At 44.6% G+C, this 25,461-nt stretch overlaps 1 protein-coding gene across 3 annotated transcripts; it reads left to right on the top strand.

Annotated features, from left to right (window-relative positions):
- The first annotated feature begins 825 nt into the window (after positions 1-825).
- On the top strand, positions 826-4,841 carry LOC100284796 (uncharacterized). Of its 3 annotated transcripts, none has more exons than NM_001413111.1 (6): positions 826-864; positions 1,534-2,158; positions 2,622-2,674; positions 3,539-3,670; positions 3,865-4,026; positions 4,226-4,841. In NM_001413111.1, exons 2-6 carry the CDS (start codon positions 1,648-1,650, stop codon positions 4,475-4,477), a joined length of 1,110 nt encoding a protein of 369 aa, NP_001400040.1. In that variant the 5' UTR covers positions 826-864; positions 1,534-1,647; the 3' UTR covers positions 4,478-4,841. The 3 variants fall into 3 exon arrangements, with proteins under 3 accessions (NP_001400040.1, NP_001151163.2, NP_001400041.1); NM_001157691.2 differs by lacking the exon at positions 826-864 and adding an exon at positions 929-1,104; NM_001413112.1 differs by lacking the exon at positions 826-864 and adding an exon at positions 1,127-1,200.
- The last annotated feature ends 20,620 nt before the right edge of the window (positions 4,842-25,461 follow it).

The following is a 25,461-nucleotide window of genomic DNA, read 5'->3' as shown; positions in this document are numbered from 1 at the left end:
AGACCGCACTGGCAGCGCATCAAGAGCCCCCCAACAACGAAAGAAGTTTTACTGCATCTTGCACGGCGAGGACTCAGGACACGCAACCATAGATTGCCCAAAAACCAAGGAAATCAAAGACCGCATGGCCAGAGCCGTCCCAACAAACAACCAGAGAGACATCGCCCACACCTACCAACCTCATCTATACCCCCACCCTCATTACCAAAATGAACACCCATATTACCCTCAACACCAACAAAATTACAACCATGCTTTTCCCAGCAACCGCGTCTTCAGCACCAAGAAAGATTAGCACTGCCACCCCCTTTCGCCACAATAGGCAAACCAACATCCCCGCCAACCATCCCCTCCACCACCAAAGCAAGAAGAAGAATTCGCCAACCCACCGTTCAGGAGAGTCAACCATATGATCATCGGAGGGTCCATCACAAAATTTAAGAATAAACGATAGAAGAAAGACACTACTGAAGAGTCAATCATGTTGCTCTCACTGGTCCTGTGGTCAATGCTTTTCTTATAGGAGATGAGACTAATTGGGGATCCGATACCCGAATGGATGAGTATGAGATGAATCTTATACCTATGATGGGTACGAGTACGAAGATAAGCATGAGTATAACTTTATATGATATATAAGGCTTGTTTGGTTTGTGGCTAACTGTGCCCCACTTTGCCTCAGGTTAGTCGTTCGAATTGAATAACTAACCTTAGGCAGAAAAGTTAGACAAAGTGTGGCAATTGGAGTAACGAACCAAACATGCCCTCTCCATTGACATCTCTACTTGTAGCCAAACAATACCATATGCTAGCAGCTAGTGGGGATCTCGAAGTAAAATAGCACAATTGCTGGGGCCAAATGAGGTAGACCGTCGCATCCATGACCCATCTACTTCCCTCCCCTTCTTATCTGCTACTGCAATAATCACCCGAGGCAATTTTGGCGTGCTTTACTTCCGCTTCCAATATACCTTTTTTTCCGCGACAAAAATCATTTTTGTTAATTGCGAAAAGGAAAGAGCCCGTGTGAACAGGAGGGGTGAGGAGAAGAGGGGGAAAAGAGAGAGAAATCGGAGGGCATTAGCAAGAAACCATGAGTTCTAGGTTAGCTGAAATCTCCTTTGATCTTTAATCTGTTCATCTCCTTGCGTGAGTCTGTGGCGTTAGCGTGATGCCTTCTCCAAGTTCATGAACTTCCCGGTCTGGAGCTTTGCTTACTCAGTTACCCTTTTTTGACCCGTATTTTTTTCTCTCCATTCCGCAACTGTTGGCTCCCAAATTCTGGTGATTTGTTGGGTATCCCCCTGCGAAATCCGGGCAAAAGTGGGGATCTGCAGCTTCTGTGGCTTGTCGGCTTTAAGCCTACCTTTTTCTTGGACCTTTTACCATTTTCTTTTGCCCATTTTTAATCCCCCATTTCCGTCAGTAATTTACTTTTATTTTCATGTCTACTTATTTCCGCCGTAAAACTGTGTTTGTCGCGTGAAAGATCGCGTACTTGAGCAGTGAAGGGTTTTATGGTTTTTTTTGCAGGTTCGCAATCCCTAGTCGTCTTGTCCTGATCTTACTTGAGTGCTCGTGAGCTCTTTCCAGTGGCTAATGACTGCAGATTTGAGTTCTGGCCCAAGAACCGCGTGCTAGCCCGCCATGGAGGTGAGGTCCGAGCAAGGGCTGATGGCGGGGAGGGATCTATTCGGCTTGACGAAGAGCCCGCCGGCGCCCGCGCCGCCGTCGTCCGCCGCCATGCAGAGCGTGCGCATGGCGTACACCGCGGACGGCACCGCCGTGTTCGCTCCGGTGAGCTCTTCGCCTGCGACGCCGTCTTACCAGCCGCAGGGCGCAGCCCACGGCGCTAGCATGTCCGCGGCGACGGTCGTTGGAGGCAATGGCGCTCCAGCTGCGCCGAGCATGGGTGAGCCGCTGGCCAAGAAGAAGCGCGGACGACCAAGGAAGTACGGGCCCGACGGGTCCATGGCGCTGGCAATGGTGCCTGCTTCGGCGGCTTCAGGGTCGCCGGCGACAGGGCAGGGTTTTTCTGGGCCGTTCTCACCGCCTGCGTTAAATCCGGCGAGCTCTCTGGTGGTGGCGTCGCCAGACGGATTCAAGAAGCGGGGCCGGCCTAAGGGTTCTACCAACAAGCCACGCGTGGACGCTGCTGGTAAAATTTCTACTCCTATCATCATTTGCACTGACTCTAAGGTTTTGGTGTGGTTTGTAAACTCAAATTTACTAGGAACTGGAGAAGTACTTGTGGATAGTTTCATCATAATATATCAGGATAAAAATTGTTATTGGGACTGAACTGCCTCAAGGGCCGTTGTCCTTATTAGAGTTTGAATCTGCTTCATGGTCAGCTGAAGGATGTACTGGTCATCCTAGCTTTAATTAGTTAACTGTGCAAAACTATAAATTGTGGATGGACGGATTTATTTGTCCTCAGTTATTTCATTGTACAATTTTCCACGTGTTCATTTCCAGAGTGGTGGCATGTGGTTATTTCTCTGCTGAATTCTGTAACAAGCTGCTAGTTATTCTAAGTCCTGCAAAGCTGATGTAGATTGACTCATTTTTTCCGTAGATGATTTCAGCGCAACTAGCCCTAACATGAAATCATCTTGCAGGGTCATCAGGAGCTGGATTTACACCTCATGTTATCACAGTTCAAGCTGGGGAGGTATAACACGTTATCTTGCATTTGAACGTGCTGATTATTTATTGTTTTATTTTCAGAATATGTTCTTGCTTTTATTCTTCCTGGATCCTTTGCACTTGTTCACATTCTTTTGGACTTTCTCTTTTTGCTATACTTTTTTTATATAATGTTCTCACAATGCAACCTCTCTTACAAAAAACAGAAAAAAAGTATTGTTTGTTGTTCCATCAATAAGTTGAATTGCCAAATTGTTCATTCGGACATTTAATTTGAAGCACTAAGCTATCACATTATGCTTAGCTGTCTTCCTTCCATGATTTGGTGCTGATGGGAGTATAAAGTAAATTCTGCCAGTTTGAGGTTTTGTACTGTAGAATGGCAGATCTTGTGCAGTGGTGATAGCTCTCTCACCCAGTCACCAGGTCGTGAGTTGGAAGCAGCCTCTCCGTATTTGTGGGAAAAGGCTTGCCTCGGTTTATCTCTTCCCTAGACCCCACTCATGTGGGAGACTTCAGTTCAGCACGCGGTATGCCCTTTTTTTTTGACATTTTCTACTGCGGTAACTGACTATTCTTCTCTTGATTGTTTGGAACATTGCAAGTTTTGGCCTACCAGTTTTGGCTTGTGCATATGGTTGGCACTTTATAGCATTATAGATTAACCTTCATGTTTGTATCTTTCATAATATGATGTTCGATATCAAATAACCTCAGTTGTTGTAGCTTTGCTAATTAGTGGTACTTCCATAGCATTTTTATTCCAGTGCTAAGGTGTTGATTCTGGTCATGTGCCTTTGACTCAACGAAACCAACTCTCAAGGCTCATGATTATTTAGCAGCAGTGTTTTCTGAATTAATAACAAAGCAAACACACCCTTCTTTTCAGGACGTGGCATCAAAGATTATGTCATTTTCCCAGCATGGAACACACGGAGTTTGTGTTCTTTCAGCAAATGGCTCCATATCAAATGTAACGCTTCGTCAGACTGCTACATCAGGCAGAACTGTAACATACGAGGTTCGTGCCTATGGCCAGCGGAACCTACTTCTCGGTGAAATAGAAACAGTCTCAAGCTTTTAACTGTAAAGGTTCTAGATATCATGATTTGGTCATGAGAGGTGGAAACTTCTGGTCTAGTTTCAGACGCAATCACTACCATGCAATGTAGATATCTGTATTACAAATGGCTATTATTTATTTTTTCCCTATAGGGTCAATTCGAGATACTGTCGCTGTCGGGGTCATTCTTCCTGGCTGAGGATGGTGTCCAGCGCAGCCGAAACGGAAGCCTCAGCGTGTCGCTGGCTGGTCCTGATGGCCGTCTGTTGGGTGGTGGGGTCGCAGGACTTCTAGTAGCGGCTTCACCGGTTCAGGTATTACGTTTCTCTGCCGCAACTTCCCTCGTTTTCCAAACGTAGTGGTGGTAGTGCTCCAAAATGGGTTTCATATTGTTGAAGTGTGAAATCGCGGTGTAGTTTCTACCGCCTTACTTTGTTGGGTCTGCTACGGACGCGTCGCGTACACCCAAGACAAGGATGCTGATCATCTCTGCTTATGCTCTGTTCTCTGCAGATAGTACTGGGAAGCTTCAATTCTGGAGGCGGAAAGGAGCCACAAAAGCAGGCTCCTTCAGAACCCACATCGGCTCCACCGAGGGTTGCTCCGACAGCCGGGATGGGAGGACCCAGCAGCCCTTCTTCAAGAGGCACATTGAGCGAGTCATCCGGTGGCGCTGGAAGCCCACCGCCACTGCATCGAGCCATGGCTGCTAGTGCTAGCAATAGTAACCAGCCACCGTTCTTGTCCAGCATGCCTTGGAGATGAGTTTGCAGCTTGCATTCTCTTGGCCAATTCCAGGCAGGATGTAGCAATCTGCGCTTTCAGTAGCGCCCGTTGTGTGAGTAGCTGTGTGTAGTACAAGCCAGAAGCTTGGGTGGGAATAGAATTGCGTCTGGTAAATCTGTAGCTCTGTTGTAGGTTCCACCCTGAATTCCTGTGCTAGGTGTGTTGAGCTGTGTAAGCAATGTAATCCTTTCAGCGTTATCAAATGCTATTTAGTTAAATGTTTCTACCAAGGCATGTCGATTTGAATCATAAGATATCAATTTGCTGTTTGCGTCTCGGGCAACTTCTGTTCTAGAGAACGTTCTACTCACTGAAATTTGAGCCTGTTGCCAAGTTTGAAAACAGTGGCTGACCTTTTTTTTGTCTGAAAGCAGAAGCAGCGACCTACTGTTTATACATATCTCGTGACTGATGTGTCATCAAACATTGCGACTTAAACAGAGAGCATCAGATCAGGTAGCAAAACATAGCTACAAGAAACATTCAACAGGTTTTGTGACAAAAGGCTTTTTTTTTTGCTGATTCTGGCTATCAAAAGTAACCGCAGACAGCCAGATGTCTAGCTTTTCAGCTCGCTTATATAAAAATCACTTTGATTTTAGCTCACTTCTATAAAAATCACTTTGATGAAAATCGTCTAAAATCAATATAAACATACAATCAGCTAAGTCACCGTGATAGGAAAAATTCATCACTTTCTAGATTTTAAACACTATGGACCCCTTAATTTTCCTTTGCACATAATTCCCACGATACTCATTGTCCCCATAGTCAGATTCCCTCTAGGTTTGTTTGTTCAGCTTTTTTTGAGTAGCTTTCCTTTGAATCTAGCTGTGGAGAGAATCTGAGTATCGTGTATATTATATGCGGGTGAAGATAAAAAAGTACATAAGGTTTAAGATATACAAAGTGACGGTTTCCTACTATCGCAATGGCTCGGCGGATTCGGTGTGATTCTCAAAGAAACGGACTGAAAAACTAGGCATTTGGCAGTTTTCCAGCAGCCTCTGGTGCCTAAAAACTAAAAAAAAGCTAAAACAAATCAGGCTTATAGTCATTGTCAGAAAAGGTCAAAGCCAAATTGAGGACGCGGTCGCCAGCCAATGTTTTACTTCAGTCTCGATGGTCGACGCTCAAGAACGTTCAACATGTGCTATTCTGATGATTCCAACATGTTCCTAGTCCACGTTCGACGGCGTCATCTGAACATATGTCAGCGTAGACGAAATCCGATTGACAACATCCAATGGCAGTGCATAGGCTAGCTACTCCATCAAACCAAGTCCTGCTTGCAACAGAGGTTAAGTAGTGATTCAGCAAAGAGTTCATTCATAATCCTAATCATCCACTTACGTGCCAACAATAAAAGTACCACAGCATGGGGAACGACGAGAAGCAGCACCTGCAATCCCCCGAAGTACGTGTGGTAGATGTCGACTGCATTATCTGGTCTGTCTGAAATGCCACCATTCTCCGGTCAACATGAATGAGAAGAGTTGGAACCTTGAGAAACAGTAGCGGGAATGATAAACAGTTACCTGACAGTTTAATATGAACTCGGTCAGCGGCAGCGGCTTCTCCTTCAATTTGTTTGGTTGGATGCGTGCTGACAGCCAGGCACGGTATGTGCGTTGACTTCGGGTAAGCACATGTTTGGATAGCTGCACACGAGCGAGCGGGCCTGCATCTGCTGGTGCAGCACAGGCCAATTTGTGGCTCTCTGCCTGCACGCGCAGAAACGTGGGAAGATTCCGTCTGATTGGATGACCGCACCCACACGTACAATCTCGCGCGAACCTGGTCGACCGCGTACGTTCGTTTTGGACGTACGTGTGGATGCAGCCAATATAACTTATTTTGCGTCTATCCATGCAGTCTGCGCTTCACACGTGCAGGCAACCAAACATAAACTCAGATAAAGTCAACGCACATGGTGGCGTGGGACGAGACGGTACAGCTAACCAATCACATAGATTGTGTCTCCCACGAGCCAAGCTCGGACAAGCCTGCAAGTGCGTATGCAGACAACCAATCACGACACTTGTCAATCCAATGCACTCTATCGATCATTACGAGGCTCGATAGCGCCCACCACGAGAGTAACAAACCTTGAGAATTTGGAACGGTTCATTTAAATCCATAGTGGTGGTGGTAGTGGCAACATGTACTGAAAGAACGCAAAACCATACATGGCTTGTGATAGAGTAAGCCTCACATCATCTTGTTTCTCAGGAGGCCGCCCGTTGAGTCCGCCGTGTTCCACTACAGATTGGTTCTCAATGAGCTAGTGCCTGAAACTCATGAGCCTGTTCTACTATAGATCAGTTCTCATGAGCCTGAAACTCATGAGCCTGTTGCACTACAGATCGGTTCTCAACCATCTTGTAGTCATATAGTTGCTCCATGAGATACAGCTCGCTACCAGCATCGGTAACTCCAAACTTTCCAACAAGTGCATCTCACAGCTCTTTCTCTGTAGGAAGGATGATATAGCTTTTCTAAAATTTTGTATCAAGTGCGCTAATTACTGCTCCTCGAAAGAGGTTGTCTTCAGCCTTAAACTTAGTCTCATCCTCAGGAGGTAAGTCGGCAGACTTGCCCTCAGCGGCATGATAATAAGACATTGCAGTAAGCCACAATTCTATTTTAGCTTTCCAAATCAAGAAGTTTTTACCATCAAAAGGATCAGTCTTTAGCACAGCAGCAAAACCTCTGACAGAAAAATGTCTAACATTAGGTTTTTGAAATGTTAGAATTATAAGCATTTTCCATATTATTTTAATTCCATAAATTAACATTATGATGATGCCATATAAAAGATAATTAATCATAGAAATCGTGATCTCAAATATATCCATAACAATATGGATCATGAGAACATAAAGCATATGAATCATATAAATATAATAAGCATATAAGCATATAAGCATAGTACATGTATTATGATGGAACAACTGAAAATAAATAGATAGCAATATAAACAACATGACTGTAAAATTAAAACAAACAGATATAACATATTATAATATAACAGAAGAGATGAGATAAATTCATGGCTACATATAAAACATCAGAGATGAATATATGAAACATATATAATCTGCAGAACGCAAAACAGTAAGGAGATAAATTGATCATACCGTCCCATGCGCTCTAAGGATCCAGATCCTTGTCCAGCTTCTCTTGTCATGTCGCCAGGAAGAAGAAGATGTTTTGGACAGTCGCGTAGACACTCCCCAAAAACCTAATTGTCGATTCCCCGTGAAAGGTCTCGAACGACAAGGGCTTCGGAGGCACCTGCCCTCTCGCTTCTCTGTGCGCGCAGAGTTACGAGATGGAAACACCCACACTTGCGGCTGGACTGTGATTCTGCCTCTCGTGTACCAAGTGACAGGCGTTCTCCCCTTTTATCATCGCGGAAGGGAAGCTAAAGGAGAAGAGTCTCGCATTCGGCTGACGAAGAGACGGGCAACTGAAAGGTTTAACCCGGAGTTGAAACTCCCGCGGTTAATGAGTGCTAAAAATTAACACAACCACACCACTCCCGATCGCCTGCCACGCCCGGCCCGAGCCCGGCCGGCGGCGGCGGTGGCGCGCGCGCGTGTGGCACGCCCTTGTTCGTTTCTTGACTTATCAAATTAAGTGAAATAATTCCCATCATATAAGTTAAGCCAACGACCCTTGGACTTTCAATATGGTACTATTGGTATTCTTCACCATTACACACTATAGAGTTTATTGAATAAGTGGGCCAAGCCCATAAAAGATCCAACACGTCGTCCTTACACTGGCGCTCATAGAGCCATTATCCAATGAGGTCTCTATCGATGTGATGCAGACATCGAGCCGATCGAAGAAAGCAGCGCGAAGGGTTTGGGTGTGGTACCAGATTCGGGGTGGTAGCAGGACATGATCCAGTCGACGACCTCGGCGACGTCGACGACGCGGAGTTTGTGGAGGAGGTCGAGCGTGGTGAGGCCCCCAGTAGGCGCCGTTGAGGCGGATGTGCTCCATCACCAGCGACTCAAACGATTCTTCTTTTGCGACGACGACAAGACGCGGGCGTTGGAAGCGAGGGAGGAGTCGAGGAGACGCGGGGCGGGAAGAACAAGGTGGTCGCGCTCGTTATGTTCTCCACGGTGATGATGTAGCATATGTGCTGGTCCGCTGCGAGCTCCGTCTCGTCGACCGTCTTCCCTGAGGCAGTGAGGCTGAACTCCACGATGACTGAAGAATTTCGTGGTTTGGGGGACTATTTCGAAATATATCTGGATCTCGAATGTTAATCACGTCCCAAATGAAGGGGTATTTGCAAATAGTAGTATGCGCGGCGACGATGCTCGGTGCATGACTATCCATCATCCTCGTGGCACGGTGCTGCAGCCTGTAGGTGACGTTTCGGCGCATCGCGGTGCCTGGGAAGATCGACTTGCCGAACTGCTGGTTGCTCGCATCTGCGCGATGGAGCGGGCTGAGCAGGGGATTGCCGCCATGTCCTTACGGGCTACGGCCATGTCCCTTTGGCCGTACTTGTCTGTGATACATAAGAACATATAAATGAGATCAAAGAAATGCATGTCTGCTGCTGCGTACCTTTATGAAATCCAAGAGCATTCATGCTGATAACACTTCTTCTTCGTTGCTCGTTTGACGCGCGCTCACGTCGCCGGATTTGTGCAACGACGGTTATGGGTGGTGTCATCGAGTTGGATGCAAGGTTTAAGGAGGGGACGAAACTATGGATAGGAGATGGCGGCCACGGTGGAGGGTGGGGGGAGGGAGGGGACAGGTGATTGGGGGCAGCGGGCCGAGGGCACCGCGGATAATTGAGAATAGGGACATGTCGACGTGGTGTGAGAACTAATCGAGTTTCCTCTTCTCCGTTTCCCATTCCCACACCTGACCAACTAAGGCTACACAAGTTGTTCCACACCGGAACCTATAAACAGGTGTGCGCACAATTTAGTGGTTGATGTGGTACTAAGTTTAGCTTGCAAGTACGCGTCCTGTGAGGCTGAGAGCACCTAGAGGGGGTGAATAGGTGATCCTGTAGAATTCAACACTAAATCGCAATAACTTTGATTATAAAAATATTAGTGCGGGTTAATCAAGTCAATGAGACGAGCTCTTGCGAACACAGACAATCAAAGAAGGAACAATCACAAGGGACACGCGATTTTATCCCGTGGTTCGGCCAAGTAACACTTGCCTACTTCCACGTTGTGGTGTCCCAATGGACGAGGGTTGCACTCAACCCCTTTCAAGTGATCCAATGATCAACTTGAATACCATGTCTTTTCTTCCTTATCTCATTTCCCCGTTTGCGAGGAATCTCCACAAGTTGGAGTCTCTCTGTCACACCCGGATTTTGGGGCACCAAGACCCGGACGCGAACATAATCACCAGGTGTGCTGGGACCAAGTCTCACACATATGATGAATCATGGCACAGGATCGAATGTCACATCTTTACTATATAATAGGAGTTTTGTACAAAATAAATAATTACATTATAAGGAGACAACGGTCCAGCAAACCAAAGTTGACTGGGAGACGACCTAGACCTCTCACGAACACATCACAGCATCCTCCATGTGCCTCATCCTGCGGTACCTGTTCTTGACCTGTGGGGGGGTGTGAGACAGCAAGAGTGAGCTCACATACGTTCATTGCTCAACAAGTTGTGGGGAATATTGTGCATGAACTCGCCAAAGGTGGGAGCTCACGTGAAGTGTAAGGCTTACCAAAGAGGATGGTTAGAGCTGAGCATTGCTTTTAAAGTTGGTCAAAATTTTATTAGCAATTACTAAGTATAAGTAAATACCAACCCAATTAAGTAGTAGAACAAAAGTAACAAACTCACCTGCGATGCAATGCATATGACAAATTGAGTTTAAGTTCCATAATTTAATCATGTGAGTGTCCGAGCTGCTCATGACCATGAGCACGGCTAGTATACCAGTTTTACACTCTGCAAAGGTTGCGCATCTTTACCCACAAGTCGTGTTACCCATTTGCCACAGAGTTGATCAGACTCCATACACCTCTACCAAGGAAGCGAGGCAGGGTACCACTACGAGGCCTTTACAAAGTTCCACTAGCTTCAGAAAACCCGCTACAGTTTATAGGAAGCTCCAGTGCAGGGTTCTTGCCTGACCGCCATCGCAGCAAAATCAACCAAGGACCTCCCTACACTGACCACTCCCCTACTGCCCTTGCCCCTTTCGGGTAAGGTAGTCCTCCACTAGCTTTCCTAATTAATCAGCCAAGGGCGTCCATAAACCCTTGTGGTAGCACTGTTTTCCCGGGTGGTTCTCCATGTTCCAATTAACATAATGATCTTATCATGAACAGTAAATAACAACTGATAACAAAGATATAATCATGAATAAAAGGTATCTCCATACCCAAAACCACATATAGCACTAGCAAGTACTACCCAGAAAGTTCAGTGGTAAACAAGGTATAAAGATAGACAAACTAGGGTATCCTATTGGGACCCATCAAAATTAACCTATGCAGATCATTATGATTAATTAGAACATGAGTGGGTAAAAAGAAGTGATCAAGGGCACAACTTGCCTTCAACAAGCTCCTGCTCAGCAGTCTCTACCAGCAGAACCTCAGAATCCTCTGTGACTTGCTCGTCTACTCGCATCAATACAATACATATATGGTATAGCAAAAATTAACATCACACTAAGCATGTAAACAAAGTACACAATAATAATCTAGACATTAAAATAAGATCATAGGAACTGGAATTATTAATTTTGGAGTTATAGATTTTAAGTTATGAATTTTCCAAGGTTTTGTGTATTTAGTGCAAGATTAAGTACTAGATAAATTTTAATGTGTCTTTTATGTCAAAACAGAGGCATTAATGGTTAGACAATAATATTACAAAAATTTAGGAACTAGAATGGATCAATTTGGAGTTCATATGCATTTTCTATGAATTATACAAATTCTGGCATTTAATTAATACTAAAAATCCATTTTTAAATTCATTTCTCTGGTTTTATTTGTTATCTGGACTAGGCGTCAATTTTCAGAAAGTCCAGGGGCTAGCGCAGAAAAATTCCCTAGACTCAGTCTACTGCTAATGAGGACGACGGGTTAATTTCTGTTTTACTCAGGGTCTCTTTAGCAAGAATCCAAAGCCGAAGGGGGTACCGATCTATCCTAGCCGTGAGATCAACCAGGGACGACTACGATTAGATCTGATCTCCCGCGAAGCGGTATGCGATCTCAGCCGTCAAACATGCATCTAATGGCCAAAACCTTTCCCTTCCCCCCCAGGTCACCGCAGAGCGACGGCGATGAGCTCCGCGGCGGCGGTCTCACCGGCGAACCGGTGCTCCAGCGCGCCATACACCGATTAACTAGTCCTACACATTGCGCTAAACGAGACGGACGTGGCTGAGGTATCCGTACCTGGAATTGGAGACCTGACGAGGCCGGACACGGTGTGAGGCGGATCCGTGGCGGTGGAAGAACGACGGCGAGCAATTCGGAGTGTTCCGCTGACTAATTCTACCCGAATGTGCCATAGACAGTTTTGGGCGTTGCCCACGAACCCCCCGGACGCCTTGCCACGGCCGGAAACCCCCGTAGTACTGATCTAGCCGGCGGCGGCCCTCCCTCGGTTTGAGCTTATCGCGGCGCTGCGCTCGCTGTGGTGTACTCGCCGAGGAAAGCAGGGGGGAGGAGGAGATCGTGGGCGCGCCCGGCTTTTATCTCCCCCGATTAGCTCAACGACCATCGCGGTATTCAGGGCGGGGATGACGGGGATGCGTCGACCGTGCTGTTGCTCCCGCACGCGAAGTCCGCGGAGGGGAAGGACCCGACAGCGCGGTCCCGCGTGTCATCGATGGAGCGGAGGAGGCGGCCGCGTGAGCGAGTAGCGGGCGAGGCTGACCGATGAGCCCCACTTGTCGGCGCCAGTTTTGTGATTTGGGCCGCGCGTGAGTGGAGGAGTGGAATTGGGCCAAATTGAGGGTGCGAGGCCCATTAGTTGGGTTTTGTTTTATTCTTTTATTTTCCATTCCTTTTTCTTTATTTTCTAATCCAAATTTGAATTCAAGTTTAAATTCAAACTTTATGGCTCATCATTACGAATTATATTTGTGCAATAATAATACCAAGTCTTAAAATATTTATTTATATATTTTATTTATTTATCTGTATCCTTTCTCCTTTTCTTATTTCCAAACTCTAATTTCAATTTAGGGTTTAATCCATCTTCTAGTAATTATTATCTTATTATTATTATCCTTATTATTTTATGTAATGCACAAACACATAAAACTCCAACAAGATGCACTTTCTTTTATTTTGTATCATTTGTTTTTAATTAATCACTATTAATTATATGTGTGCTCTTTTTATGATGCAAATAAGGCACATAAAATAAGGAAACCTAATATAGTATTCCTGTATACATTTTGGGTATTACAAATCCTACCCCCCTTAAAAATAATCTCGTCCTCGAGATTTGTAAGAAAAGGGATATAATAGGTTTGGTCTAGAATTTTAGTTTCTCATTTGGGTTTTGGAAATCAAAGTTTTGTTCAAGTTTTTACATAACGGTTAGTAGACGATTTGGAACATATGGATATTGTATGTCTGGCCATCTATTAGGTCAGATGAGGTACGATTATGGCAAGTAGGGGTTGTGGCAGGGGTATAATAAGGAAAGACTTCATCCTAAACTATGGATCTGGATTCCGCTGGCGATTCAACTTGATCTTTGAAGTCTTGAGTTGATGCTTATCCTTTTTTGACATGGTTGGTCTTCTTTGGCCTTTATTTCTTGGAGTTGTCATCCGAGTTAAGGACATATGGCTAGGACATATGTGAGTAGGATGGATTGTATGGTGTAGGTAGGTTAGAATCTCTTGCTAGGTTAAAATTGTGGGGTTATGCAACTATTGGATGGTTAAGGTAGTTGCATATGGCCAAGTCGATCTGTCATTCTTAATTTAGTGCAGGGTGAACTAAGTTAAGACCCATTCTATAGGAGTAGAGTCTAATCTATTTCATCAGTATTATCTAACATGTTTGATAAGTCACTTTAGATTAGATCAGATCTAGGTTAGATTGGTGTGACTAGTTTGACTAGATAAGATCTTATTTATTTTAGGCTAGATCATGGTTGTTACACTAGCGTGGGATAAATATGCTTATTGGGGTAAGATGAATCCATAAGGATAAGGTAGAATCTTTTGAGGTCAGATGGATCTATTAGGATAAGATAAATCTTTTCAAGATAAGATGAGAATCTATTTTTTTTAGGATAAGATGGATCTATGAGTGTAGGGTAGACTTTTTCAAGATAAGATGGATTTTGCTAGGCTAGATTCTTTGATGAGGGCTAACCTAGTTCATTTAGATATTTTTATAACCGTTTTTTTTCTATATGTATATGCAGATGTGATTGTGAACATTACTCCACAACCCATCACACTCAATCAAAGATCCAAATCAGACAAGTATCATAAGAACAAACATTCAAGCATACAAATACCTATAAAAATAGTTTTGTTTTTGTTCCTAAGAGTAGGTCTCCTATTCCTACAGTCACTTTAGGCACAGGATTTCAAAGTGTGAAATCCACATTTGTCTTTAAAATGAAAAGGTAAGAATAATCAGAGTAAAGCAGAAATAGATGAGAAAAGATTAAGAAAAGTTTAGAAAAGAATCAGAGTAGCAAGGGTAAGTAAAGAATGGTTGTCCAGTTCTATCTAGGTTTCGTCCTACAGTCAACATTCCTCTGATACCACTTCTGTCACACCCGGATTTCGGGGCAGCAAGACCCGGGCGCGAACATAATCACCAGGTGTGCTGGGACCAAGTCTCACACATATGATGAATCATGGCACAGGATCGAATGTCACATCTTTACTATATAATAGGAGTTTTGTACAAAATAAATAATTACATTATAAGGAGACAACGGTCCAGCAAACCAAAGTTGACTGAGAGACGACGACCTAGACCTCTCACGAACACATCACAGCATCCTCCATGCGCCTCATCCTGCGGTACCTGTTCTTGACCTGTGGGGGGGTGTGAGACAGCAAGAGTGAGCTCACATACGTTCATTGCTCAACAAGTTGTGGGGAATAATGTGCATGAACTCGCCAAAGGTGGGAGCTCACGTGAAGTGTAAGGCTTACCAAAGAGGATGGTTAGAGCTGAGCATTGCTTTTAAAGTTGGTCAAAATTTTATTAGCAATTACTAAGTATAAGTAAATACCAACCCAATTAAGTAGTAGAACAAAAGTAACAAACTCACCTGCGATGCAATGCATATGACAAATTGAGTTTAAGTTCCATAATTTAATCATGTGAGTGTCCGAGCTGCTCATGACCGTGAGCACGGCTAGTATACCAGTTTTACACTCTGCAGAGGTTGCGCATCTTTACCCACAAGTCGTGTTACCCATTTGCCACATAGTTGATCAGACTCCATACACCTCTACCAAGGAAGCGAGGCAGGGTACCACTACGAGGCCTTTACAAAGTTCCACTAGCTTCAGAAACCCGCTACAGTTTATAGGAAGCTCCAGTGCAGGGTTCTTGCATGACCGCCATCGCAGCAAAATCAACCAAGGACCTCCCTACACTGACCACTCCCCTACTGCCCTTGCCCCTTTCGGGTAAGGTAGTCCTCCACTAGCTTTCCTAATTAATCAGCCAAGGGCGTCCATAAACCCTTGTGGTAGCACTGTTTTTCCGGGTGGTTCTCCATGTTCCAATTAACATAATGATCTTATCATGAACAGTAAATAACAACTGATAACAAAGATATAATCATGAATAAAAGGTATCTCCATACCCAAAACCACATATAGCACTAGCAAGTACTACCCAGAAAGTTCAGTGGTAAACAAGGTATAAAGATAGACAAACTAGGGTATCCTATTGGGACCCATCAAAATTAACCTATGCAGATCATTATGATTAATTAGAACATGAGTGGGTAAAAAGAAGTGATCAAGGGCACAACTTGCCTTCAACGAGCTCCTGCTCAGCAGTCTCTACCAGCAGAACCTCAGAATCCTCTGTGACTTGCTCGTCTACTCGCATCAATACAATACATATATGGTATAGCAAAAATTAACATCACACTAAGCATGTAAACAAAGTACACAATAATAATCTAGACATTAAAATAAGATCATAGGAACTGGAATTATTAATTTTGGAGTTATAGATTTTAAGTTATGAATTTTCCAAGGTTTTGTGTATTTAGTGCAAGATTAAGTACTAGATAAATTTTAATGTGTCTTTTATGTCAAAACAGAGGAATTAATGGTTAGACAATAATATTACAAAAATTTAGGAACTGGAATGGATCAATTTGGAGTTCATATGCATTTTCTATGAATTATACAAATTCTGGCATTTAATTAATACTAAAAATCCATTTTTAAATTCATTTCTCTGGTTTTATTTGTTATCTGGACTAGGCGTCAATTTTCAGAAAGTCCAGGGGCTAGCGCAGAAAAATTCCCTAGACTCAGTCTACTGCTAATGAGGACGACGAGTTAATTTCTGTTTTACTCAGGGTCTCTTTAGCAAGAATCCAGAGCCGAAGGGGTACCGATTTATCCTAGCCGTGAGATCAACCAGGGACGACTACGATTAGATCTGATCTCCCGCGAAGCGGTATGCGATCTCAGCCGTCAAACATGCATCTAATGGCCAAAACCTTTCCCTCCCCCCCCCAGGTCACCGCAGAGCGACGGCGATGAGCTCCGCGGCGGCGGTCTCACCGGCGAACTGCGAACCGGTGCTCCAGCGCGCCATACACCGATTAACTAGTCCTACACATTGCGCTAAACGAGACGGACGTGGCTGAGGTATCCGTACCTGGAATTGGAGACCTGACGAGGCCGGACACGGTGCGAGGCGGATCCGTGGCGGTGGAAGAACGACGGCGAGCAATTCGGAGTGTTCCGCTGACTAATTCCACCCGAATGTGCCATAGACAGTTTTGGGCGTTGCCCACGAACCCCCCGGACGCCTTGCCACGACCGGAAACCCCCGTAGTACTGATCTAGCCGGCGGCGGCCCTCCCTCGGTTTGAGCTTATCGCGGCGCTGCGCTCGCTGTGGTGTACTCGCCGAGGAAAGCAGGGGGGAGGAGGAGATCGTGGGCGCGCCCGGCTTTTATCTCCCCCGATTAGCTCAACGACCATCGCGGTATTCAGGGCGGGGATGACGGGGATGCGGCGACCGTGCTGTTGCTCCCGCACGCGAAGTCCGCGGAGGGGAAGGACCCGACAGCGCGGTCCCGCGTGTCATCGATGGAGCGGAGGAGGCGGCCGCGTGAGCGAGTAGCGGGCGAGGCTGACCGATGGGCCCCACTTGTCGGCGCCGGTTTTGTGATTTGGGCCGCGCGTGAGTGGAGGAGTGGAATTGGGCCGAATTGAGGGTGCGAGGCCCATTAGTTGGGTTTTGTTTTATTCTTTTATTTTCCATTCCTTTTTCTTTATTTTCTAATCCAAATTTGAATTCAAGTTTAAATTCAAACTTTATGGCTCATCATTACAAATTATATTTGTGCAATAATAATACCAAGTCTTAAAATATTTATTTATATACTTTATTTATTTATCTGTATCCTTTCTCTTTTTCTTATTTCCAAACTCTAATTTCAATTTAGGGTTTAATCCATCTTCTAGTAATTATTATCTTATTATTATTATCCTTATTATTTTATGTAATGCACAAACACATAAAACTCCAACAAGATGCACTTTCTTTTATTTTGTATCATTTGTTTTTAATTAATCACTATTAATTATATGTGTGCTCTTTTTATGATGCAAATAAGGCACATAAAATAAGGAAACCCAATATAGTATTCCTGTATACATTTTGGGTATTACACTCTCGCCCTTACAACAAGGATCACAATGAAAGCACAAGAGTAAGGTCGGGGAGCAACACACACAAATCCGTAGCACACACACGCACACAAGCCAAGACTTGAGCTTAAAATGAAGCACAAAGAGTTCACAACTAGAACGGAGCTCAAATCACTAACACAATCGATCAAGTGCGCGGAGACGGAGTGTGGGAGACTTAGAATGCTTAGTGAATGCTTGGGTGACTCCTCCATGAGCCTAGGGGTCCCTTTTATAGCCCCAAGGCAGCTAGAAGCCGTTGGAGGCCAACAAGAAAGGCTATCCTTGCCTTCTGTCGGGTGGCGCTCCGAACAGTCCGGTGCGCCACCGGACAGTCACTGTAGACAGTCCGGTGCGGATCTGTTTCCTTTTCTGGCACAGACGACCGTTGCAGATTCGTGGCAGTTGGCGCATCGGACTCTGTCCGGTGCACACCAGACAGTCCGGTGCCCCCTGCCGACTGTTGGCGCGGGCCACACGTCGCCCGCGGATTGCGCGACCGACCGTTGCGCTGGCGGCCATTGGCTCACCGGACAGTCCGGTGAATTATAGCCGTACGCCGCCAAACTTTCCCCGAGAGTGGCCTGTTCACCGGAGGCTGGCCTGGTGCACCGAACAGTCCGGTGTGCCAGACCGAGCTGAACTTTGGCTGTACTCAGCCAAGTCTTTTGCAATTCTTTCTTTTTCCTGTTTCTAGCACTTAGACACAATATGTTAGTACTCAAAACAATGTACTAGTCTAGAAACGTACCTTGTCACATGATTTGCACTTTTTGCTTGTTTGGCACATAACAACTCAAAGATTATATGTTGGCACTTAATCACCAAAACATTATAGAAATGGCCCAAAGGCACATTTCCCTTTCAATCTCCCCCTTTTTGGTGATTTATGCCAACACATCAAAAAGCAATCAAAATAAGTGCAATATCAATGCAAATGAGGACCAAATTGTTTTTGACTCTAATTTGGCATATTTGGATCATTCTTTGCCACCACTTGGTTTGTTTTTGCAAATCAAATTCATTTTCCTATCTCTAAGTCAAACTCACTTATTTGGGCATAAAGAGAGATATTCCAAGAGTGAAATCGATCAAGATCCAAAAACTCCCCCTTTTCCCATAATCATAAAATCTCCCCACAGGAGACCAAATTTTGCAATAAGAGTATTTTGACAAATCAAAAGTTCTAACTGTATTATTTTCAAAAAAATCACAAGTGGTAGCTGATCCGTTTGCTTTGGCCTTAATTTCTCCCCCTTTGGCATTAAGCACCAAAACAGGATCATTTTTGGCCCCTTTAACCTTATTGCCTCACCAAAAATGTCAAATAAGAGCAAAAAGGCAATAGGAGCATAAGAATGAACTTGGAGGTGAGTACATTAATACCGGAGTGCAGTGGAAGTCTTTGCATGGTCCAAGTTCACCTTTTCCCTTTCAATGCACCTTTGAGACTACATCAAGTACACTTAAACACAAAGGTTAGTCTCAAAGGGTTAAGTTGTGGCACATCTCCCCCTAAATATGTGCATCATTCACACATGGACTTGTGAGGTCCAGGGATCCCTTGCACAACTTGAGCACCATAAATAAGCAACAAATTTCATAAATGCATAAAGTAACATGATCAAAGGCATAAAACACATGTATGCTATAGATCAATCCAAGTTACGCGAATCTAAGACATTTAGCTCACTACGCAGCCTGCAAAAGGTTTTCTCATCTAATGGCTTGGTAAAGATATCGGCTAGCTGGTTCTCGGTGCTAATATGGAACACTTCGATATCTCCCTTTTGCTGGTGGTCTCTCAGAAAGTGATGTCGGATGTCTATGTGCTTAGTGCGGCTGTGTTCAACAGGATTATCCGCCATGTGGATTGCACTCTCATTGTCACATAGGAGTGGGACTTTGCTCAGATTGTAGCCAAATTCCCGGAGGATTTGCCTCATCCAAAGTAGTTGCGCACAACACTGTCATGCGGCAACATACTCGCCCTCAGCGGTGGATAGGGCAACGGAGGTTTGTTTCTTTGAACTCCAAGACACCAGGGACCTTCCTAGGAATTGGCACGTCCCTGATGTACTCTTCCTATCAACCTTGCATCCAGCATAATCGGAGTCTGAATATCCAATCAAGTCAAAGGTAGACCCCTTTGGATACCAGATCTCGAAGCAAGGCGTAGAAACTAAATATCTAAGAATCCGCTTAATGGCCACAAGGTGACATTCCCTTGGGTTGGATTGATATCTAGCACACATGCATACGCTAAGCATAATATCCGGTCTACTAGCACATAAATAAAGTAATGACCCTATCATAGACCGGTATGCCTTTTAATCAACGGACTTACCTCCTTTGTTGAGGTCGACATGTCCGTCGGTTCCCATCGGTGTCTTCGCGGGCTTGGCGTCCTTCATCCCAAACCGCTTGAGAAGATCTTGAGTGTACTTCGTTTGGGAGATGAAGGTGCCGTCCTTGAGTTGCTTCACTTGGAACCCAAGGAAGTAGTTCAACTCGCCCATCATTGACATCTCAAACTTTTGAGTCATCACCCTGGTAAACTCCTCACAAGACTTTTGGTTAGTAGAACCAAATATTATGTCATCGACATAAATTTGGCACACAAAAATATCACTGTCACAAGTCTTAGTGAAAAGAGTGGGATCGGCTTTCCCAACCTTGAAAGAATTAGCAATTAAGAAATCTCTAAGGCATTCATACCATGCTCTTGGGGCTTGCTTAAGTCCATAGAGCGCCTTAGAGAGCTTACACACATGGTCGGGGTACCTGTCATCCTCAAAGCCAGGGGGTTGTTCCACGTACACCTCCTCCTTTATTGGCCCGTTGAGGAAAGCGCTCTTCACATCCATTTGAAACAACTTGAAAGAGTGGTGAGCGGCATAGGCTAATAATATTCTAATAGACTCTAGCCTAGCCACAGGAGCAAAAGTCTCCTCGAAATCCAAACCTGCGACTTGGGCATAACCTTTTGCCACAAGTCGAGCCTTGTTTCTTGTCACCACTCCGTGCTCGTCTTGCTTGTTGCGGAACACCCACTTGGTTCCCACAACGTTTTGCTTCGGACGTGGCACCAGGCTCCAAACTTCATTCCTCTTGAAGTTGTTGAGCTCTTCCTGCATGGCCAACACCCAGTCCGGATCTTGCAAGGCCTCTTCTACCGTGAAAGGCTCAATAGAAGAGACAAACGAGTAATGCTCACAAAAATTAGCTAATCTTGAGCGAGTAGTTACTCCCTTACTTATGTCACCCAGAATCTGATCAACGGGGTGATTTCTTTGAATTGTCGCTCGAACTTGAGTTGGAGGGGTCGGTGGTGCTTCTTCCTCCATAGCTTGTTCTTCTTGTGCTCCCCCTTGATCACACGCCTCTTCTTGATGAACCTGTCCATCATCTTGAGTTGGGGGTTGCACCATCGTTGAGGAAGAAGGTTGATCTTGCTCTTGTTGTTCCTGTGGTCGCACATCTCCAATCGCCATGGTGTGTATTGCGGCCGTCGGATCATCATCTTCATCTATGTCATCAAGATCAACTTGCTCTCTTGGAGAGCCATTAGTCTCATCAAATACAACGTTGCTAGAGACTTCAACCAAACGTGATGATTTGTTGAAGACTCTATACGCCTTTGTATTTGAGTCATACCCTAGTAAAAACCCTTCTATAGCTTTGGGAGCAAATTTAGAATGTCTACCTTTCTTCACCAAAATGTAGCATTTGCTCCCAAATACACAAAAGTAAGAGACATTGGGTTTGTTACCGGTAAGGAGTTCGTAGGAGGTCTTCTTGAGGAGACGATGTAGATAGAGCCGGTTTATGGCATGGCAAGCTATGTTCACAGCTTCCAACCAAAACCGCTCGGGCGTCTTGAACTCTCCAAGCATCGTCCTCACCATGTCGATAAGCGTCCTGTTCTTCCTCTCTACCACACCGTTTTGCTGTGGTGTGTAGGGAGCGGAGAACTCATGTTTGACACCTTCCTCCTCAAGATACTCCTCAACTTGTAAGTTCTTGAACTCGGACCCGTTGTCGCTCCTTATCTTTTTCACCTTGAGCTCAAATTCATTTTGAGCCCTCCTTAGAAAGCGCTTTAGGGTCCCTTAGGTTTCTGATTTATCCTGCAAAAAGAACACCCAAGTGAAGCGGAAAAATTCATCTACAATTACAAGACCATACTTACTTCCCCCGATGCTAAGGTAGGCAACAGGTCCAAAGAGGTCCATGTGAAGAAGCTCCAGTGGTCTTGATGTTGTCATCATATTCTTGCTGTGATGAGTGCTTCCCACCTGTTTCCTTGCCTGACAAGCTCCACAAGGTCTATCTTTTTCGAAGCAGACATTGGTTAGTCCTAACACATGTTCTCCCTTTAGAAGTTTATGAAGGTTCTTCATCCCAACATGTGCTAGACGGTGATGCCACGGCCAGCCCATACTAATCTTAGCTATTAAGCATGCATCTAGATCGGCCTCCTCTTTCGAAAAATCAACTAAGTAGAGTTTGTCGTCTAATACACCCTTAAATGCTAATGAACCATCACTCCTTCTAAAGACAGAAACATCAACATTTGTAAACAAACAATTGTAGCCCATGTGGCATAATTGACTTACACACAGGAGGTTGTAACCAAGCGACTCTACTAGAAATACGTTTGAAATGGAGTGCTCGTTGGTGATGGCTATCTTGCCCAAGTCTTTGACCTTGCCTTGGTTCCCATCTCTAAAGATGATCGTATCCTAGGAATCCTTGTTCTTGACGTAGGAGGTGAACATCTTCTTCTCCCCCGTCATGTGGTTTGTGCATCCGCTGTCGATAATCCAGCTTGAGCCCCCGGATGCATAAACCTGCAAGGTAATTTACACTTGGGTTTTAGGTACCCAACTCTTGTTGGGTCCTACAAGGTTAGTCACAATAGCCTTTGGAACCCAACTTCCTAGTCACATTAGCCTTTGGGTAATTTACAAGCCTTATCTCCCTTGCATTTGGATCCCAACTTCCTAGCAACTACTTTTTGATTCTTACAAAAATTGCAAAAGAAGTATTGCAAGCATGGTAAATAGTAGAAGGTTCATTACATACTCTCCTAGGCACATGATGCATAACATGATTTCTCCTAGGCCTACTTCTACCATGCACAAAAGTAGAGCTAGAGGCAAACATAGCATGTGAATCAAACACATCATAACTCCTATTATAATGAGCATTTCTAGAAAATTTTCTATCATAAATGTAAGCATGACATTTTTTAGAACTACTAGCCATAGGAGCCTTCCCTTTCTCCTTGTTGAGAACGGGAGCCTTTTGGCTTGTTAAGTTCTTGGTTTCCTTTTGAAAACCAAGTCCATCCTTAATAGAGGGGTGTCTATCCACGGTGTAGGCATCCCTAGCAAATTTTAATTGATCAAAATTAATTTTGCAAGTCTTAAGTTGAGCATTAAGACTTGCCACCTCATCATTTAATTTGGTAATAGACATAAGGTGTTCATCACAAGCATCAACATCAAAATCCTTACATCTATTACAAATACTAACATGCTCTACACATGAACTAGATTTATTTGCTTCCTCTAGCTTAGCATTTAATCATCATTTACACTCTTTAAACTAGACACAGTTTCATGGTAAGCAGATAATTCAGAAGATATCATTTCATTCCTTTTAATCTCTAAAGCAAGAGATTTTTGTACACTAACAAACTTATCATGTTCCTCATATAAAATATCCTCTTGATTTCTAACAATCTATCCTTTTTCATTTATAGCATCAATCAACTCATTGATTTTATCTACTTTAGCTCTATCTAAGCCCTTAAATAAATCAGTATAATCTACTTCATCATCACTAGAATCATCATCGCTAGTAGTACACTTAGAAGTATTTCGAACACTTACCTTTTTCTCCTTGGCCATGAGACACATATGGCATTCGTTGGGGAAGAGTGAAGATTTGTTGAAGGCTGAGGCGGCTAGTCCCTCATCGTCAGAGTCTGATGAAGAGCAGTCAGAGTCCCACTCCTTTCCAAGGTGCGCCTCGCACTTCGCCTTCTTATAGTTCTTTTTCTTTTCACTCTTGCCGTGTCTTTCTTGTGCATGGTCATTCTCATTATCGGGACATTGAGCAATGAAGTGACCAGTCTTACCGCATTTGAAGCAGGAGCGCTTTCCCCTTGTTTTGTTCTTGTTGGGGTACTCCTTGCGTCCTTTAAGTGCGGTCTTGAAGCGCTTGATGATAAGCGCCATCTCATCCTCGTTGAGGCTGGCAGCCTTCACTTGTGCCACCTTGCTTGGAAGCGCCTCCCTGCTGCTAGTAGCCTTGAGAGCCACAGGTTGAGACTCGTAGACGGGTAGTGGACCGTTTAGTGCATCGTCCACATATCGAGCCTCCTTCACCATCATGCGCCCACTCACAAACTTCCCAAGAATCTCCTCGGGCGTCATCTTGGTGTACCTGGGATTCTCACGAATAAGGTTTGCAAGATAAGGGTCAATGACAGTAAAGGACCTGAGCATGAGTCGGACGACGTCGTGGTCCGTCCATCTTATGCTTCCATAGCTTCTAATTTTGTTGACCAGGGTCTTGAGCCTGTTGTAGGTTTGTGTTGGCTCTTCTCCCCTGATCATGGAAAATCTTCCCAATTCGCCTTCCACCAACTCCATTTTGGTGATCATCGTAGAATCATTTCCCTCATGTGAGATCTTGAGGGTGTCCCAAATTTGCTTGGCGTTGTCCAAACCACTTACTTTATTGTATTCATCCCTGCAAAGCGAAGCTAACAAGACAGTAGTAGCTTGGGCATTCTTATGAATTTGTTCATTAATGAATACAGGGTTATCAGTGCTATCAAAATGCATCCCATTTTCCACAATTTCCCAATTGCTAGGATGGAGAGAAAATAGATGACTACACATTTTATGACTCCAAAATGAGTAGTCCTCTCCATCAAAGTGTGGAGGTTTTCCTAGTGGAATAGAGAGTAGATGTGCATTTGTATTGTACGGCATGCGAGAATAGTCAAAAGAGTAATTTTGATTAACCGTCTTTTTCTTTGAAGAAGAATCGTCATCGTCGTCGTCTCTTGGTGAAGAAGAAGATTCATCGCTGTCGTAGTAGACGATCTTCTTGATGCGCCTCTTCTTCTTCCCGTCCTTCTTCTTGTGACTCGAGCCAGAGTCAGTGGGCTTGTCGTCTCTAGGCTCGTTGAGGAAGGACTCCTTTTCCTTGTCGTTGACCACCATCCCCTTTCCCTTAGGATCTATCTCTTCGGGCGATTAGTCCCTTACGTGAAGAGAACGGTTCTGATACCAATTGAGAGCACCTAGAGGGGGGTGAATAGGTGATCCTATAGAATTCAACACTAAATTGCAACAACTTTGATTATAAAAATATTAGTGCGGGTTAATCAAGTCAATGGGACGAGCTCTTGCGAACACAGACAATCAAAGAAGAAACAATCACAAGAGACACGCGATTTTATCCCGTGGTTCGGCCAAGTAACACTTGCCTACTTCCACGTTGTGGCGTCCCAATGGACGAGGGTTGCACTCAACCCCTTTCAAGTGATCCAATGATCAACTTGAATACCACAGCTTTTCTTCCTTATCTCTTTTTCCCGTTTGCGAGGAATCTCCACAAGTTGGAGTCTCTCGCCCTTACAACAAGGATCACAATGAAAGCACAAGAGTAAGGTCGAGGAGCAACACACACAAATCCGCGGCACACACACGCACACAAGCCAAGACTTGAGCTGAAAATGAAGCACAAAGAGTTCACAAATAGAACGGAGCTCAAATCACTAACACAATCGATCAAGTGTGCGGAGATGGAGTGTGGGAGACTTAGAATGCTTAGTGAATGCTTGGGTGACTCCTCTATGCGCCTAGGGGTCCCTTTTATAGCCCCAAGGCAGATAAGAGCCGTTGGAGGCCAACAAGGAAGGCTATCCTTGCCTTCTGTCGGGTGGCGCACCGGACAGTCCGGTGCGCCACTGGACAGTCACTGTAGACAGACCGATGCGGATCTGTTTCCTTTTCTCGCGC

This window comes from Zea mays, chromosome 4 (assembly GCF_902167145.1).
Source record: "Zea mays cultivar B73 chromosome 4, Zm-B73-REFERENCE-NAM-5.0, whole genome shotgun sequence".
Classification (NCBI taxonomy): Eukaryota; Viridiplantae; Streptophyta; class Magnoliopsida; order Poales; family Poaceae; genus Zea; species Zea mays.
The sequence above is the reverse complement of the archived record's forward strand: the minus strand, read 5'-3'. Positions and strand labels throughout refer to the sequence as shown.